The sequence below is a fragment of the Buteo buteo genome, chromosome 12 (assembly GCF_964188355.1).
Source record: "Buteo buteo chromosome 12, bButBut1.hap1.1, whole genome shotgun sequence".
Taxonomy (NCBI): Eukaryota; Metazoa; Chordata; class Aves; order Accipitriformes; family Accipitridae; genus Buteo; species Buteo buteo.
The window spans coordinates 6,056,804-6,076,916 of record NC_134182.1 but is presented as its reverse complement, the minus strand read 5'-3'; the positions used below and the strand labels follow the sequence as shown (position 1 = coordinate 6,076,916).

The window sequence follows — 20,113 nt, the reverse complement described above, 5'->3', positions numbered from 1 at the left end:
TGTACACCCTTCCTTTGTCTGCACAACAGCACAGGCAAGGAGGACGATATAATCCAAGGCCTATAAATATCTCCCACGTCCATGTCTTCAGAAGACATTAATGGAGCCTTTGCTGACGCTTGTTTACACAACACGTAACTAGCTGGAGAAGAGCCCGTTTTAAACCTAGCAACTTGTACAGTGTTTGACATGTTCCTGACCAGTGAAGGGATCAGTGGAATGGACATGCCGCAGAGAATGTGTGCCGTACGCGCCAGGGATTTCTATCCCTTCGGGCAGAGAGGAATTGTTTCAAAGTGTGTTCATCCTGCTTTAAATACTGGCTTCGTTACTCTATCTGCAGTGGCTGAAGGAGTTGGAAAGCTACAGTGATTGACTTGTCTGCACTAGCCTTGAACTTCTCAGCACGTTGAGTTTCCTAACTAAGCCTTGTTTTCCCCCACCCTTGTACAGACTGGGAAGAAGAGGGCAAGGCTTGTAAGCACAAGGAAGGAAAGGGGAAGACCAGAAAATAATAGATGCTGTGTTATGAAAACTACACAAAAATAACTTGGATGTTATGGTCAAGCTGCTCCTCTGGAGTAGCTCAATGCTGTTCTCCGTGAGTGTTATGAACACCCAACTGTCAAGCTTTGAAGGACTTGAGGACTTCTGAGCCTAGGAAGGGATTAAACAGTCTACCATGTCCCTTGATTTGCCAAAGCCTAAATGTGGAGTCACCTAATCCCTCTTGCCGCAGCTTGTCCCTATAATAAGAGAAACATGGAGATAAACAATAGCAGAGGAGGAAGCTATCAATGATGCAAGAGGTGCAGCATGTTCCGAGGTAAATTCTGGAGAAGCTTGTCCCTGGCTCCTGCTGGGCTTGTAGGAACACTGTCACTCTATGTAAGGTCAAATGGCCTGTAACTCCGTGTTCCCCAACCAAAGGTTGTTGTCATAAGGACAAAGCATTAAGGCATAATATGGAGAGCAGGTTAAAAGAACAGTTTCCAGACCTATATCTGAATTTCATTGTTGTATGAAGTTAATGTTGGAACTTAAATGATGGAAAAACTGATTCTAACCTTTTCTGTTTGATTAAAAATCCCTGTGAAGTCCAGCATGCTGGCTAAATTCCAGCTCACAGAAGTAATTGCCTTTTGCTAAACTACACACCTCCTGTGAAATCTTATTCAGGGAACTTAGCGTAATTACTATCCTTCCCATCAAATAGATGGTTGTATAGCGCTGTTGATCCAATCTGCCTATTGTGTTCCACAGTAGAGAGAACTTAATTTTCAAGAAACCCATATATTAGCCCATATAGCATGTAGGTACAGATTTGTCTTCTCTAAATCCTTCCCAGAAAGGAACAAAGACAGAAGACCAAATACTGTTCCTACTCGGAGAAAGAGAAAGGACCTTTTTGTTTTTCTGATCTTGTGGAAGCTCTTCTGTCTAAGGATGGGTAGAGAGGGGCATGGGAAGATCAGAGAAGCAAGTGATACATGAACGCATGTGATAGAATCCCCCACCCACAGACATGAGCAAATGAATAGGTTCCTCTGTATAACTTCCTGGGGAAACCTTGTTCAGTAACTGAGAACTGCTCTTAGAAAAAGGAAGCACTGTTGGACATAGATAATCGCCTTTGGGAGCGTGGCTCTGTGAACCTGCAAGAACATGCACAGGCTGGAGGGCTGCATGCAGAGCCTGAAGTCCTGGTGGGCTTGGGAAATCACATCCTTGCCACAGATGTGAGAAACAATACAGGCAGCTGGGATTGCCCAAATAGTCATAACTCTGAAGGGGAAAAAAAAGGGGTGTGTGTGTGCAGCTGCTGTCTGTGGGAAGGGGATGGAGAAATATATGCGTCTTCATGGCCATACTTGAGACAGAAATGCGTGTATTTTTGTATAGAGAACCTCAGGGTGCTTGAGGTTTGGTGTGGGGTTTTTGGTGGGTTTTGGGTTTTTTTTTACGTTTCCTGAAGAGCTTAGCAAAAGCAAAACGTGCTGGATAGACTTATCTGAATATGGAGGATTATTTATAAATTGCTCCTCTGCACAGCCTCTCATGTTTCTGTCCTGTTCTCTCTGTAACAGGGTTGCTTTGCCTCCTGCCTTGTTGCTGAACCACAGTGCAATCACATTAAGTAACTGCATGTTTGTCACTAAAATACTTGTGTTGGTCTTTGCCCTCCAGCACGACTGGGGAAGTTGCACTCTGACAGTGCAAGTGGTTTCTGAGGAGTGTTGAAAGAAAACCCGCATGCCGAAGTACTGCGGTGTTGTTTTGTGCACTTGACCTGTGCTGGCAGAGCTCTTCGTGCTGCTGTCCTGCTGGCAATTCTGAGTGAATCCTGCTGAAACATCCCGGAGAGGCTGGCATGGAGACATAAAGAGCAGGAGCCTCTTGTGGCATGTGCTGTAGAGTGCTGGCACGCCCTAGCAGTGGTGTGGGGGGCAACTGCTGCCACCAGTGACACAGAAAAATCTCTCGCTGTTTCCTGTTTAACAGCAAGCCCTTTTTGAGATAGCTAAAGCACAACCACAGTCAATGCAATGAAAAATAATCTACTACATGTGTGTTAACAACAGGCTAGTGGTTTGGTTTGTGAACTTGTATGCCCAAACAATCAAGCACAAAAGGCTTTGTGCCCATTTGATACCTATTGCAATGAATTTTTGGCCCACCTCAGCACCTTGCTGGTGTATACTGGAAAAAGATTAACAGACCTCACCTTCTCCCATCCCCTTTGAGAAAACCAGTAATCTTGTGCTTTTTGAGAAAGTGTTAAATTTCAGCGTGACATGATTGGCACAAGCAATATGCTGTATGAGCGGCCACCGGGAAGTCATGCCTGCAGAGAGGTAAGGGTGACTCGGGGTGCTCTGTTCAGCCTCAACCTGGAGTCAGATGGATACAAATTCCGCAGAAAGACCTGGACAGTAATAGCAGATGTGCACACTGTAATGACGGTTAAACTGGGGGTTACTGGGTAGTTGAACTGGAGTGGCATACAGTCTGCTGACTTCTCTCTAAATTTGCATTTATTGCTTCTTGCTCTCCACCCCGATTTCCTCTCCCCTCCCTCTCTCTCATCTTGTACAAATGCTAAATGGAAACTCTGCCACCAATTACTGCTCACACCCTCTTTGAGTGCTTCCCCAGCACTATCCTAACTGCTCTGTCTTATTCAGTGCAGCTCACTGTCCCATTCTGGGGATAACGATCACTGTAATGAACATGTAAAGAAAGGGCAATGAAGACATAAGTAAAATTAGAGCCAGCAAGATTTAAGATTAAGGCTTTTTGTGTCCTTTCCAGATCTTGATTAATCTGTAGCATTCTCATCTGTGACTGGCAGGAAGAAACTCTTTCAATATATTCCTTTTCCTAATGAAGTATTTATTTGGTTGTTACTTCTCCCCTATGTTGAACAAGGTGAATTGTGGGTACAATTCCACTTGCTTCAGCAAGTATCGAGGTTGTGATTAGACTGCCAGAAGAGAAAGGAGATGTTGCAGATGTTAAGCAGTCACTCAGCAGTGCACACCCAAGTCTGGCAGGGCTGATCTGTACATGCATGTTTTGGGAGTGGGCTAAGGATGATTGCCTCCTTCTGTTGCACGTAGAAATAAGTTTTTTTTCTTTTCAGCTGCGTTTCATTTTGCTATGTAAAGAAATAGACAGATCTGGCCTTTCTTTTTTAATAATGGTTTAGGACCAGGGTACAAAAAAGGTTAATGCATTAATTTTTAAGACAAGTGATAAATGTACTGCAATAAGCACATCCTACATACACAGAATATATTTCTCTATATAATATGAACACAGAGATATAAAATAAGTTATACTTGTCTTGGTTTTTCATCACAGTAGGAGCTGAGCTTATATAAAGTGACAACAGGAATTGGAACAACACGCTGCTCCGAAGCAACAACAAAAACCAGAAGAGTGCCTGCATATGTGCGTGTGTTTGGGAAACAAAATAGGAAATTGAAGGATTTCTGTCAAAATTGGGTCTTGAAAACAAAAATTTCACAGAGCATGAAAGAGGGGGGAAGGTCTCTTGGCCCAGGGTAGAGGTTCTGGAAGGGAATCAAGTGATTCTGTGTGGTGAGGAGGAGGGTGGGTGAAGGCTGTCAACATCTGCTATATTTGTGGGGGCACAGGCAGTAGAGCAGGCTCTGGCCACTGCCCCACTGTGTTATCTGATCTTATGATGGACCATCTACCTGACAGTGCAGGGTTCTTATCTTTACAGCAAGAATGGGACCTAGTAGTTTTCACTGTGCACAATGAGAATAAACATCACTTCACGGGAATGATAAACACCACCATTGTTCAAAGAGAAAACACCATCCACTGGCTGTGAAATGTTCAGTGAGCCTGGGAGTGGTATTCTTCCCTTCCAACCCACCTGATGTCTGCCTCTAGTGCCCCCTCCTTCTATTTCCCTTAGTGGGGTGGTTCTCTTGGCCATGCCTGCAGAACAAATCTCCCCCAGGGATTGAATGGGAGGTAGAGACGATCAGGAGTTCTTAGTGCCTGTCCCACAGCGAACAATGAGGAACTCCAGGTGCCCAGTTTAGAGCTGTTTCAGATTTTATTTATATTTTTTTTTTCTTTAAGGACAGGGAAATGCTTGTAAAATTTGCATCTAACAGTGAATCAAGGTTTCTAAAATTCTTAACTCTGGGGTTTAGTATCTAGTATTTTAGTGTAGGCTTATGTTAATTGGGAAGTGCTCTTTTTAGTTTGGCCAATAGCTTGGAGACCTTGTGGTTTCCTCTTCACTATCAAGATCTCAGTCTGCTGAAGTTTGTGAGACCCATTAAAGAGCAGAAGGTGCAGCCAAAGCTCAGGAGTGATGCTGGCAGTTAGCAGATTTGTATTAGTGCCTATTTTACTCTCAAAAAATGCAGCCCACTTCAGTTTTTCTTCTACTCCTGCTTATGAGATTCTCCTAGTCTCAACATCCTTTCTTTACCTTCATATTTACAGACTACACATTAGAAAGCAGGGACATTACACTGGAAGAGTTAATTGCATATTATCATGAGGAAGGATTGGACTTTTTTGTTCTGCTTTAGTTTTTTTTCTTCATACAGCAAAATAGTTATAAATCAAAAGGTGATCTCACATCTAAAGGTATAATTTAAGTAAACATGTTTTTCTAGATCTTTTTCCCCCTTCCCTTTCCCTCTCCCCTGTAACCTTCTTCTCACTCTGCTATTTTCCTTTTGGATGGAGGGAGGAGATGGGAAGGGAGCTCATTTGGCAGCTCATGACCCTCCAACTTGACTTTAATGAGATGATTCGCCAAGGCAAACTCCTCATCATCCAGCATGCCATCTTTGTCGATGTCAGCCAGTTTCCATATCTTGCCCAGCACCGTGTTGGGCAGCTTAGACCTTACCATCTCCTTCTTTGCATTGGCACCAGTTATTTTACCATCGACAGGCGAGAGTGTGTAGAAGATCTCATCGTACATGGGCTTGTCCCTGGCCACCACCCACTCGGCATCATCAATCCCTTCACCAGCACCTTCACCATAGCCATGGCCGAATGGACCATGCAAGGTGCCCTCGAAGGCTCCTCCCTTCACCATCTGGGTTGGCCGCTGCGACTCTTCCTGGCGTACAAGCACCATGAGCTGGGCGATGTCATTGGCCAGCATGTCTTCCACAGTCTCCAGCAGCTTGCTCTTCAGAGGCTGGAACTTGCTAAAATCCTGGGCTTGCAACTGGTCCTTAAAGTGGGACAACATAGCAAGAGGTGAGTGACATGGCCATGCACAGTGCAGTAACAGTGTAGACTGGGACGCCTGTCTCTGGCTCAAAAAACTGCTATTGCAGAGGAAGAGTGGGGAGCTCAGCATTCCCTCCTCTAATAGCAATGCTCCTCAGCATGTGATGGGGTCTACCTGGCTGGCCTTGCTCTTACTTAAATCCTCTTTAAGCCCTACAGAAAATTCTCAGCTTACAAAGTGGGGCTGACATGGTACAAAAAGGGGAAGCGGTTTACTCAAAGGGCTAGATGATGGCCATATGCAGATAAAGACTCCTCCTTTCCAAGCCACATAGAAGCAATCTTCTTGAAGACCAAATTGTTCAAAGCAAACTGGTTGTGCAGCTCTTGCTACATCCTGCAGCCAGCCAAGTGCTCTGCATTCCCTTCCGCTCTGCACTCTGGGAAGGAGATGCCACTCTGGCAAAAGACTATTTTACTCGCCATCATGCAGTGCATCTTTCATGCCATAAAGACAGTAGCGTCTGTAAAGAGGTAAGCATGTCTTTTACAGCATGGCTCAGTTTCTGTAATTTTCACAGCTAAGCAAAAGTGCTTTGAGCAGGGCCTGCAGATAACTCTCTTCTAAAAACTGGAAAATGATCTACAGCTTTATCCATCACCTTCTGCTTGTTAAATCTACACTATTCACTCCTACTAGATTGGTATAGTTATTTTTAAACACACATTTTAACAAGCAGTGAATGGGATCTTCTATTGGATACACTCCACAGATCTCATTCCCAAGAACTTATGGAAAATATACTTTAAAAAAGAAAAAAAGAGCAGATGCTGCGGTCTCCATAGGGAGCGAGTAATGACTTCAACAGCTAGCAACTCAGAACAGGTTTCTGCTTGGACTGAAGCCACGCAGCAATGTAGCAGTGTCCAGCATTGTTTGAATATACAATACAAGGCTCTGATCCAAGGTCCTTTGAAGTCTTTGACTTACACGAACACTGGGTCAGGTCTTACCTCTGCAGAACAGAAAACCTGCTTCTCTGCCTAAAATAGAAAAGGGGCTTTAAGTTTTCACAGCCTCCTTTCTCTCTAGAAACAAAGACTGAAGTAGATGACAAAAAAAAAAAAATACAGCTCTTAGAGAGAGGCATATGTAGGCTTTTTGGGATATAGCTTTCCTTTTAATATAAATTAGCATTATTCTTAGGCCTGAAAAATCTGCAAATGGAACCTGGAATTAAAAATAAAGAAAATATAGAAGAAATAACTTGCTGTAAAGTGCTATTCAGGCAAAGATTTGAGAAATGAAGGCAGCTGTAGCTTCACATGAGCTCTGTGTGCAAAAAGTGTTCATGCCCAAATATAGCCTGCACATATTTCAAGGCCCATTACAACAGGCCCGTCCCACAAGCAACATCAATGTCTGTGTGGCTTCTGTCATATTCCCTGCAGTTACTCTGATGCTCTTTCCTTGGATGTTTGGTGCTCCAGCCAAGACACCACTGCTTACCTGCATCTTTCTCAGATTAGGGAAGTCTCCTGGTGAGATCTGATGCTCCCGTTCAATTCGGGCATAAATCTCTCCCAAGTTGTTAACAAGTTCTTTCTTTTTGTTGTCTTTCCCAAACATTGAGGGCATTTCCTTCTTTAGGGAACTGATGATGTAGGCATGGACCTGAAGGGCATTAAATGATATGGAATGAAGACAAGTGTTAGAGCACATCAGAAAATTCTTCCCAGCAGAGAGTATCTGTGCCTAGGACTCAACCCCATCTTGTTGTACCCTGGAGAGCAAGCTCAGCTCCTCAGCTTGCCTGTGCCTACTGATTATTGCTTCAGGGCTAAGTGTTGCTCAGCTGTGTGCTCTGGCTGTACTGAGACAAGGTGAAGACAGTGTATGAGTCCTGGGCATGCAGAGACTAACATTCATATGCACTTCCTGGAGGGGGTGGTTGGTTTGTTTGGATTTTTTTTTTGTTTGTTTGGGGTTTTGGGGGGTTTGTTTGTTTGGGTTTGTTTTTGTTTTCTTCCACTGGGCATGGCCTTCCAGGGAATAGTCCCTCCCCAGTCAAAACCAAACATACAGGTTTTGGAGCTCTCTAGACTTTGTTTAATGTTTTAGTACGAATACCAGTCCTTAACTTATGTGACATTGTGTTTGTTTGGGTTTGTTTTTTTGGTTTGTTCTTCTTCCACTGGGCATGGCCTTCCAGGGAATAGTTCCTTCCCAGTCCAAACCAAACATACGGGTTTTGGAGCTCTCTAGACTTTGTTTAATGTTTTAGTACAAATACCAGTCATTAACTTATGTGACATTCTGGCTGAGCGTTTTCTCTTAGAATTTAAGACGCTTGCATGAAAGCTTTTTAGGGATTTTTTGATCTCTTTTCTCAATTGATATGGGGTTCTTCCTTGTATTGTGAGAGGCTTCATTCAGCTCATTTCAAATATTCAGAGATACGGCAGGCTTATTTACCATTCTTGTGAGTCTCCACCTCCTCTCTATCCATGTAAGCCAGGTATCTCTCTTGGCTAAGAAAGTTTAAGGCAAAAGACCTAGAGCTTACCAGTTCCCTTGGTGTGTGATTCTGACATACTGAATTGGTCCTAATTCTCAAGTTGCTACCACAGAGCAACTGCCTTCCAGCTCCCTTCAAGTGCTACCTGCTTTGATCTGTGGCTTTCTTCCTCACTCTGGCCTGTCATGATTGACACACCAGACAAAGGAGGTGCTTTCTTCCTTGAAGTGCATAGGACTAATATGCTGGGCCTGAGTGAAATAGGATGGGGAAAAAGTTGGATCCACCAGCACTGCAAGCCAAACTGGCCAAACCCACTTCCCCATAGCCTGCATAATGCAGACCGCCCAAATTGAATGCTTGGGGGGGTTCTGTGCCAACACCCACCTTGGCCAGCCGTGCTCGCTTGATGAGATCATTCAGCTTCCTCAGGGCTGCATTGCGGGGCAGGCTCTGGATATCCCTGAACAGGTCCTGCTCCTCTGCCTCAAACAACTTGCGGTTGTCAGGGATGAGCAATGGATGGGACCAGAAGGAGCCAATGTAGACCCTGATAACCTCAGGAGTGTTGACTATCTTTCCCAGGGACCACATGAGGGCACCGTATACTCGCATCAGCTGTTGAGTCTCTATCTGGTCAGCCTTGTTGAGAACAACTCTCATCTTGTCCTCATGGTTCTTCAGGGCCTTGATGACCTCAGAGAATTCATCAGAGATGTCCAGCTTGTGCGCATCAAACAGGAGAATGATGCGGTCAACCCGCTCTGCAAACCACTCCAGTACAGCAGCAAAATCATAACCTGCAAGGGGTGGAGGAAAAGCAGAGATGCACATGCATGGTAGTAGAGAAGCCTACTTGCTGTACCTGAACTATGCCATCTGAGGGTAAGCTTGCAAAGAGGAAGCTTACCCAGTAGATCAGGTAGCTTGATAAAGGAAACCCGCAACATCAGTCCTTGTCCCAAAGAAGGTGGAGATGAGGCACTGCCCTTCACGCTGGAACACCCAAGATGTGTGCAGTTAAGGATAGCTCTCATCATCTCCACATGAAGAGATCACCCAAAGAAATCCTGAACTTGTTCTACAGACGCTTCATTCAAATGCATAAACGGGGAAACTGCTATATTCAAAGAGCTACTGCAGAAGTCTTGCATGTGGCAACAAGAGAGGTCTAGTTTCTGAATTATTGGCCATCAACATAGCCTACAAAGGCTGTAGAAAGCTGGATAATTGCAGTACTTGCACCCAGACTGGTTTGAGATGCATATCTCTACTGCTTAATAACTTTCAGGTCTTGTCTAGTTGTGTGAGACTAACTTTGTCCCATCCAATTCAATACCTAGGATGCAAATAACCTGCCTCACCTGAGTAATCATCCTGTCATACCTGCTGCATGTGCACAAAGCAAAATGATTTGTGTTTATTTTGCTAAGTACTTGATGCTTAAATACAGCATTGCTGTGAACACCAAAGGTGGACTCAAGCTAGGAACAGTGGGTTCAAATTTCACATGCCTCAGAACTAAGGATAATGGATGCACAGTGTTAGACTTGGGTACATCTCTGGGCAATACAGGGCATGATAAATAGTGTGTGTGAAGATGTTTTTAAAACAATAGCAATGACAGCAACAAAATGACCTTTCCTGGCTCTCTGTGGTGTTTTTTTCACCTTCTTTAAAGCCTCACTGAGAGACTGGTACTCTCCCTCTGCTCTGTCAGGCTCTCCTATGGGGTTATCTGTGTTGCCAGAGTGCTGCACTCTGATAGGAGAGATCAGGACAGAGCATATGCTATTTGCATTCAAATCCTTTAACATACTATTTTAATCTTGGCTTTCATGAATAAATGTATGATAATTAGTTCAGTGCTTTCCCCCCTTCTTTTTTTTTTTTTCTTCCTGTCCTCTCTAAAACCTAGAGGGCAACCAATGTGTCCTAGTCATTAGATCAGAACTACGGAAGAGAGAACTGCTGAGCTCTGATCTTGATTTTTGTCACTGGCCTTTTCTCCCTTGTGACTATGCAAACTGGGTTGAAATCTTGGCTCTCAAGTCAGGAGTTGAAGACTGTGTGAACTTTCTCTTCAGCTGGATAAACTGGCATTAACTGTTTGCCACTGAAAACTTCTATACAACTGCAAAGTAGTATTATGGGCAGTGTTTTGCTTTGGTGAATTATAGTTTGCTCCTTACAAGAAAAGGAGGGGGGTGGGGGGTGCTTTTGGATGTGGACAGCTTGCCCTGCTCTATTCCATGGGATATAAAGAAATCATAGATGGAAGAGACAGATGCTTGTCCCACCAATGGTCTTCTGCTCACTTAAGACACTGGTGCCTTCTCTAGCATTAGCAAGCAATGCTGGGCCCTGGCTCTTTGGTCAGCTACGTTTGATGCGGAGAACTTTAGAGAATTCAGAATTAGCATTACCTCTGACAGAGACCTGCTGAACATTCAATATATTATATTGGTATCTGGATATCTTGCCCAGTCTATGTGTCTGACCTCAGTAAAAATCACGAGTCAGACCCTCTTACAATTGAAATAAGCTTGGTCCTGCTTGCTTTCAGATATTAACAGCCTTTTAAACTTAGGATGTTCTCACTGTAGGGAGCTCACCTCCACAGGTCTAACTGTGTATCCACTATAAAGCTACACATGCTGACTCCTTCCCAAATTGTGCTCAGAGGTGCTGGCAGGAGGACAAAGTCAATGCCAATACCTCATTTCATTTGGACTAGGTTCAGGCTGTAAACTGTCCCTCTGCAAGCAGATCAATGAATTTGCAAACGGGGACGCCCCCACCCCATCCCCAACTTTGCTAAGCATGGCATGCATACCCACAGCTAATGTTCAGTTCTGTCTGGGCTGTACTGGATGTCATTTAGCATGGCAGGATAGTTTATTCTTCATACGCAGAGCTACACAGCTTGCTTTTTCACCATGGAAGCAATGAGTCAGGGCGACTTTGTTTGGAGATGTTTATGCATTTAATCTTGTCAAATCTCATTGACTGAGATGCTTTCTTGTCAAGCTGGCATGTGTTTGAATTGCACCATGACTACTTCTTCCAGCCCTTTTCTTAGGGGCATCAAGGGGGAAACAGTCTCATGTTCTCTAGGGCACCTTGTTAATGTTACAGTGATGTCCTGTCACAGATCATGTGGATGGTTGCCCTCTGACAGTAGAGGAACAGCTACCGCTAGGTTCTCTGTTGTGTTAATAAGGGCTGGGATGAGGTGGGGCAAGTGTCTGCACCTGACACTCAGCCCACCTTTTAGTGATTCAGTAAAAATGAGGACTGATTATTTAAAAAAAAAAAAAAGTGGTATTGTAGTTTTGGTATTAGCTGAGGACTTGGGAGAATGACCTTAGCACTTTGATCTGCCCAGGTCTCAGTGTTTGTCCGAAAGTATCTTTAGGTGCTTAGCTCGGATTTTACCACGTATCAAGCCTGGATACACAGAAGCACTTAGAGCCTATCTGTTCTGTGAGCCTCTCTTTCCTGTTGACAAACAAAAATGTTGCTCTACCTAACAAGAAGAGGGAATTAATATCTGCTCAGACTTTCTGTATGTTCCCAGCTGCTACAGTTAACATACAGGGAGTCTTGAATGTCCCTGTGGACTTCATTAAATGTCTAGATTGATTAGCAGACTTTCTTTCCTAGCTTCTTTGCTTGTTTGGAGATATTCTCCTGACAGCTGTCCTGCGTATCTCCACTAAAGAGAGAACAAAGCCCTGGGGAGTAACACGTGGTGATGTTTCAGAGCAGTCACAACAGCATAGTCTCATCTGCATCCCATGCTGGGACAAAGGCCCAACACACACATTCCTCCTGTATGTCCCGCTTGCTTTGGTGCTTAGGGAATGTGTGAGACCTCTCCTGTTGGTGCCCAGCTAAGCAAGAAACATCTCTCTGTGTGTGCAGTTCTACCAAGTGCTGATCACACCTGCATTCTCCTGTATGGAGGTACTTGGCAGGAAAACCAAGGTGTAAGTGTATGTATTTTGTTCTTAAGTGACAGAACGCTTTAGAGGAAAAGAGAATTATCATGAGTGTTGTACTGTTCCTTAACACATAGAATGACATGTGGAAAGGGCAGGTGGGACAGACCTCTGTTCACAACTATCTACTTGGGAGTGACCGACTGTGATGCTGTTTTCTCACACAGACAAGTACCTGGAGAATTGCTATATAGGTGATTCATAGGGTTGACTTTTTAGTTTTGCTTTTAACATATAAAAAAAGAGTAGATTGTTACTGAAGCATTTGGATAGCTGGGTGACAGTGTAAAACTCTAGGGGCAAGCTATTAATAAAGATGTTTAAAATATGAATGAAATAATAAGATAATATTAAATACAAAATGCATTTAAGACCTTATTTTTAATGTTTAGTTCAGAGCTTTCATTTTCAGAGGACTCTTCAATAGCATAGAGAACTCAGGACATTTTGCCTGACTCCAGCCAGGGCTGGAGGTACTCAACACCTGAAAACACACGAAGCTCATTCTGTAACTAAATCTAAACGTTATAGCCTCACTCCAATTTCCTCCTTGGCAGTTTATTAGAGTGAGCTTAGACCAAGAACTGATCTTGATCTACAATCAAATTAGGAGTTTTTGAAGTGTCCCCTTGCTCATTCCACTGCAAATGCATTATGTCTCTTTACACCCTCTCTTAGTGTTGTAGTGTTGCTAAGGCCTCTCACAAAAGCAGCCAGTTACTATATCTGATTTGGCAGTGTTTCAGTGATGGGTGAAGTTATCCACATAACATAACACAGTTTTATTGTGAAGTTACAGGGCATTTGGGAACTCATCTGCTTGCCAAAGCTGCATAAATGCAAACCCATTATTACAGGGATGTTCAGACAAAAATGTAAAGGGCAGAATATTTTGTTCAGTAATTCCTGTCTGTTTGTGGTTGCACTTGCATTTCTGTTGGAAAAATATGATGCGTATTTAAGCATTCTCTAATATCACTGATGCAGCTTCTTTTGCAACCTCCAGATAAGGTGGACATGAATAGAAAATGAATCCCAACCATGCAGTACTAGGAGGACAAGATGAACACGATAATAATTCTCTTCTATCAGATGTTTTTTCATGGGACAGATTTCCTTCTGACAGCATGAAAAGGATTCAACAGATTTAACACAAAGCTGACAAGTCAGCAGGACTGTCAGTGGATTCAGCCTACAGAGAAAATGATCTTGCAGACACCCTGCCACCTAGACTCCACAAGGCAGACTGGCTTAATGAATACTTGTCTGTGCACTATTGGAATACCTGGCAGCATGTATTTCACTAGGATCTGGCAGGATTATGCAATTACATTTCTGTCGAGTCAGACCAGGCATAATACAGTCTTTATGCTGACTGTGGGAAGATGGATGATACCTGACCCAGCATAAAATCTGCCTGGCTGTAACATTTTTAAGCCAATTTAAACCAGCAATGAGTGTGCATGTATTGGTTCAGCATTTCTCACCATGTAGCTACACTGGTTTGTTGGTTTGGTTTTTTTGTTGTTGGTTTTTTGTCTGATAGTAAGCGCACTACTGGATTTCCTGTCTTGTAGAACCATAGCCACAGCCTGTGTGGTAGTAGAGTTCAGGTGGGATGGAATGGGAACAGTAAGATCAAGAAATGCTGAAAAACCCAAAGCTGCTGCTTTGCACCAGGTATCTCACAGTTTGCTGTCACTATTGCTTTAAATAGCGCTGCTGCTTTCAGCAATTCACCTCTTTCCTGCTGAATATTAGTCACTGGGAGCTCCTTTCTCCTCCTTCTAAAGCTGGTGTTATCCAGAGACTGAAAACTCACTAGATCGCAGCCCTCTGTAGGGCTGAGTTTTATGGCTGTGTCCCTATTTGTCAACTGATAGATTGGCTCTGTGTGTCTGAAGATAGCATCAGAAGATGGGATAGCTGGCATAGCAAACACTGACTACCTAGAGAGGGAGCAGCTCTTGGAGAGGAGATGAATGCCTATTCCAGGGAGCTAATGACTTGATTGGAATTTTTAAATTGAATAAGAGGGTTTGGAGGCTTAGTCTAACTGGTCACAGTCATGTCCTGCCTGAAAGCCCTTCAAAGTCCAGGGAAGAAGACTATGTCATGGCAAAACAAGCAGGCAGTCCACACTGGAGGGGGAGAATGTGCCAGGAGGGGCAGGTGTTACCTGAGTGACAGATGGCTGTAAGCAAAGGAGAAGGCAGGCAACACAATAGTCAGAAGAAGAAAACGAGGGGAGAAAGGGAGGGGGAAGTGACACATGCCTTTGAGGACACACAAAGTGAGTGGGAAGCAGGGTGGGTGGCTGTTGTGAGACCCAGGGAGGGATGGTGCAGTGGAGAGAGGAGGGTGCTGGGGAGGAGTATGAGAGATGAAACAGCTGGGACTGGGTGGAAGAACAGTGATTTGGGCAAGTTTCTCTCAAGGTGAGGAGCTGATGGTGCCAGCAAGGAGAGGACAGAAGGGAAGATGAAAAGTGAGGGATGGGTATTGGATATACCTCACTGCAGCTCATCCTAAACCATCTTTGTAAAAAGCTGCCATACTCCTCTCTGGAAGTGGCTGCCTTCCAAGGGGCTATAAAGAGATTCCTGTAATGTACATCTGTGGGTGTGTTGGGAAGTAGACAGAAGTCCTTCAGGATGAAAAGATTTCTATGAATGTTACATGTCATAATTTCTAGGGCAGGCCTCAGCTTGCTGATTACTTCTGCCTTTGACTATACTCAAAGAAATAATCTGTCCTGGAGCTGCTGATTCACAGCACTAGGAGCTACATCCTCCAGCCCGTGCCTTGCACTTCCTCCCCCCCAGTATCAAGAACTAATAGAAGCATTACGTACATTTTGGAGACTTAAAGGTTTCCAAAGCAAAGGCAAAAGGACTCAAAGCACAGCAAATCTGCCTATGTTCTCAGCTAGGAAAGATGGGTGGGTGTTGGATTTCTAATGCTAACATTTACGTTAATCAGTACCCGGAGTGGCAGACTGTGTGGCCTTTTGCTTTCATTTTGTTTACTGCAAGGGTTTCAGGGTTGGGAAAAGTCCAGGAGCCTGACAGGGCTCTTGCTTTATGTCAGTGGAAATTGAGTGAAAACTCACTAGGCTTATTCAAATCAGGTGGAGTAAAACTGACAAGAGCATTGCCCAGAGCAAAGTTTCCTTATTAACAGCCTGTTTAGCTTCTGTGTACACACAGCAGAACTTGTCCCCTCTACCCTTTACACGTTTATATCTTTGTCATTTGTGACAGATGGACTGACCATTTCCTGGTACTTGGGCCAATCCTGAAAACAGTTTCTAGCCAGATTTTGAGACTTCAGAAGGCATCTGAATATAGGCCAAGTTCTCCAGAGAGGTCAGTGCACAGCAGCGCTGACGCATAGCTGGAATTTCAAGGAAGTTTCTTTACTATAGTGTCCAAACATAAACTGAATTCTCCCAGTACATGTAATTTAAATCTGGGGAGAAATCATGTTTGAAAACCTGGCCTGAAATGGCCTTCAGTAACTGATAGCTACCAGTGACCAGGAAACACAGTCCTTCTCCATTGTTACTCAGGATGGTGATAGAATACATGATGGGCATAAATAATGCAAATTGATGAGACACTGATGGGCATGACTATCTTTCCTTGATGTAACAGATACTTAGGATACTTCTGGAGTGCACAGTGGACACTAAAATGGACAAATTGAACAGCTGTTCTAAAAATCAGACTTGTTTGGTAACACAAATTAAATGCTTGCTATACATTAACAGGAGTAAAAAAAAAAAAAAAAGCCCAGCCCTTTATCTGTGCAACTATTTAATCTCGGTTCTTTTGCATTATTCCAGTTCTGGAACTGCAAAATATAGCAGTATTTCCAACTCAAATCATGAAGACAGGCCCTCTCCCTGAATAAAATCATGGTTTGGTCTTCCCAAAACCCAAATATAATCTCGAGTTTTTGATTGTATCCTGCTTTCACGTCAGAAGAGTTAGGCTCATGGCTTCACATATTTCTATGAATAAAAAGGACGAGAACTGTGTAGATTTTCTGCTCATTTTTGCGTTGCTCTTAGAGGAAGTGCAGAACTGTGTGACTGTAGGAGCTGAGCCTTTCAGTGGAACAGTATGTGTTTGTGACGACTGTGATAAAATCAGTCAAGTTGGCAGAGCGGCTACTGCACTGCAGTAATGGAGGTGAACTGCAAAGTCAAAACTAACCAGTGCACTTTCACCCTCCCAGGCAGAGTGAAATAAAAAATATAAGCAAACATCAGCAGTGGGGAGTATTATAGCAAATATTTGTCTCCCTTTTAGAGGCTTTCAGGGTGGATGCTTTCAGTTGTGTATCATGCTGTTGCTAGCACACATGACAAAACTCTTTGGAAAAAGTATTTTCTTGTACCCTAAACAATGTTGCATGAAGTGGGAGAACATGAATTCCCTTGGTGTTTGCCTTTCCCTTCCAAGCATGGCTATTTGAGACACAGTCAGTCTGAGAGCTCTGCACTGCTGAAGACTGTTGCCATTAGCATTTTTCTTCTCACTGTCAGGCTGGTAAGTGACTAAATATCCCTGGTGCTGAAGCTACTGGTCACTTGGGAATTCTTCATTCCTAGGAGACACAGCAAGGCTAGTGTTTTTTTCCTTGGCTACGGGAAGCCTGGGCTACACTGCAGCCAGCAGAAGGGAACTGGGCAGAAGGCTGGAAAAAGGCTGGAATAGTGCATACTGGAAAGAAAGCCAATGGGGAATGATGCTGCCAGTCCTCACCTCCTGGCTAGGACCTTGTGCTCACTGCTAATGCGGGAAGGGAGGAGGCAACAGATACAGGGTGAAGATGAAGTAAGTGTTCAGGATATATTCAGAAAGTACTACTCTGAAACAGGGATCAAATACAACTTGGCCAGGGCATCACTGAACCTGGCAGCCAGCTTAGCTCAGGGCATGTGTAGGTTGAGATTGACAGTTAGCAGAGCATGTAAGGCTCAGCCCCCAGGGATGCCACGGCTACTGAAGTGCATGAGTTGCTGTTACCAGGTGGTTCAATTAGCATGGCAGACTGCACAAGATGATGAATTATGAGGAAGTCCTAACTCTGCTGTACTGCATGACCTGACCTGCAGGTCTCCCATTTGTCCTCATTTATTTCAGTACAGTCATCCCTTTCGCATCTTCCCTCCCAGCAGCATGGCCTAGGCTCATTATGTGACACCAGAACAGAGTTTTGCAAATGGATAGCATCCGTATTATTATCAATTTGTCAATGCAGCCAAGACTCTGCTGCTTTGGTACAAATACCTCCCCTCTGGGCATCCTTGCAGCCTGCTGTTGCCTCATGCTCAACTGGAAACAATAAAAGAAAGGAGGGACAAGGTAATGCAATGACTAGTTCTTTACATGTGGACATAGATCCATGTCCCAGTATATGAAAAACACCAGAAGAGAAATGGCTGTTCTCCAGGCAAGCATAATACAGAAGCAATGAAGGGCAGGATGCTTTGGGCCATGATGTCCTGGGAACACTTCCCACCAGGCCTGTAAATGAAACCTGTATATCCTAGAGGTCTAGCTACCACACCTGTGACACCATGGGTGTCCACCACGAAGAAGTGCACGAGTCACAGGAGCTCGGTAGGACAAATCACTGCAGGCAGCTCCTTGGCTACGCTTTTTAGCAGAGCCTGAGAGCAGCAGCAGCAGCTGTGTCAGTGCTGGTGATCTCTTTGCATGCTGAGGGGATGTGGACTTCAGCTATGACAGACTGCATCACCCTCAACTGCTTGACAGGCTTAAGCCTGCAGGTCTGCTACTGGGAAACTTCATGGGCTCTCTGTGGGGGGGAAGGTGGCTCTTAAGACCATGTAGTGGTGTCCTGGAAGATAGCCAGCACAGAGCTCTGTTTCTCAGGATTATACAGCATTCCTTGGAGGAAAGCTTGCTACCCATTTGCAAAGCCCTGCTGCTGGCTACACGAGGCTGACTGCTGCTACCGCTAACACTGGCACGCTGGTGCTGGTGCTTCTGCATGCTCTCTGTCAATCGGGGAAGGGATTGTCTTATCTGTCACGTTAAGTCTTTCCAACAGCAACGAGGCAGTGAATTTAATTCAGAGTTGAATTCAGACAAATAAAAAGCTTCAGAACCTGGTCTTGGCCCCTGAATCATTCCTTTAAACCTAGTTTCCTTGCTCCTGCTCCTTGAAACATGGATGCAGTAACAGGAACAGCTATTGCCTTGAAATTCAGGGATATAAGGTGGCCCTCATGGATTGCTAAGCTTTGATACCACAGAATTCTGCCAAGCTGGCACTGTATAGATTAGCTAATGCTCTTGACATCTAATGGGAAAGGAGACAGACTTGTGATGTTCCCAGTGAGAGGAATTTCCTATTTTTAGAAATGCTGCTGGTTCTCATGGGATGGGCAGGCGGGGAAAGCCTGCCACATCTTATGCATCTTTACTTTTTCCCCTCAAATTTATGAGAGAAAGCTGCTTTACTATCTACTTCCTTCCCTGACCTTGTATCACAGGTACCCCAGTTTGAGGGTCTTAAAAACCTACTACTAGCAAACAACAGGGATAAGAAGAGCTTCCCTGTTCCCAGCAGTTAAGAAACTTCAAAGTGTCTCTTGGGAAACCTCTGTAAGACTCCCTCAGGTCTTGCTTCATTCCCAAGTGAAATCTGAGCAGGCTGGGAAGGTATAGAAGGGCAGGAGCATTTTGTTGTGTCAGCAGTTTTTAGCACTGTCTTGTTTTCTTCCTAGAAACCACATTATTGCTCTATCTGCCTCTAAAACCAACTTGCTAATGAGGACAGCTGGTTCATAAGCTTGGTGGCAAAGGCACCAGCCTCACCTCTTTTTCCTATTCCTCTTCCATGGGAGCTGGGAGGTGAGCCCTCCCTTTCAAACACCAGCTTCCTTGAGATAAGCTCAAACCAATGCCTGGCAGCAGCCCTTCCTAAAGATAAGCACCTCAGAACTCTTGACTCTTTCTACTCCCTGGGCTGGATCCCCTGCAGACAGAAATTGCTAGAGTTCTGTCAGCTTCAACAAAGCTGTGTTGATCTAAACCAGATGAGGATCTTGTAGCTATTGAAAGGCCACCTGACATGGCCCACATGACCAGTTTCAGGCTGTCCTGGACATAAACAGCGATGCAGTGAAATCTCACCTACCCTGTACTTCTAACTGTTGTGATTAGGTCAGTTGACAACCAGGTTGCAACAGCCTCCTTGTCTGGCTGGAGGTGTAGCAGAGCAAATTCCTGGGATGGTAGGATGAGCAGGAGATGGCTGTGCTCCATCTAGAGTTCTCACCTCCCAGCAAAAGGGTGGAGTGACCACACACTGTAGTCACAGGGCCAATGCACAAGCACTTAATTGCACTAAGGGCAGAAAAGTTGTCCAGGAAAAACCTGCCCCACATGCTGAGACAGGTCCAGTTCTGCAAGTAGGTATAGTGTGCAAAAGCTTAGAGAACTGGGACTCCCCTTTAGCATTCTCTGCTTATAAGGAACATTCCCTCAGCTGTTTCCAGATGTTTGGAGAGGCGTTACTGGCTTAGGTCAAAGTGCACCAGTGACTTTTATAAACAGTGCCAGTACATTTTGCAGGAGGATATTTTTAGTACTGGAAATAGCTGCAAAATAGGAAAATCTTGCAATATATGTCAGGATTTGAATTGGTGAGGAGATTCAGGAAAGGGGCTATGGAATCTTTTTTGGGACTTGAAATAGGTCCATTTTGACTGGCATGCAATTTTTTTATTTATTTTTTACAAAAATATTTCCTCCTAAGCAAGCTTTCTTCACAGTGATAGGTCCACAAGAGAACTGGTTGCTTTCAGTG

The 20,113-nt window shown here is 44.2% G+C and overlaps 1 protein-coding gene across 1 annotated transcript in view; it reads right to left on the bottom strand.

Moving 5' to 3' along the window:
• Positions 1–3,681: 3,681 nt before the first annotated feature.
• Positions 3,682–20,113, bottom strand: part of EHD3 (EH domain containing 3) — a 30,470-nt gene continuing 14,038 nt past the window's right edge. Inside the window, exons 4-6 of the mRNA XM_075042493.1 lie at positions 8,646–9,058; positions 7,250–7,414; positions 3,682–5,740 (exon numbers count right to left, since the gene is read on the bottom strand). Coding sequence (XP_074898594.1) covers positions 5,213–5,740; positions 7,250–7,414; positions 8,646–9,058 — 1,106 coding nt within the window. The 3' untranslated portion in view covers positions 3,682–5,212. The remainder of the gene's footprint in view (positions 5,741–7,249; positions 7,415–8,645; positions 9,059–20,113) is intronic.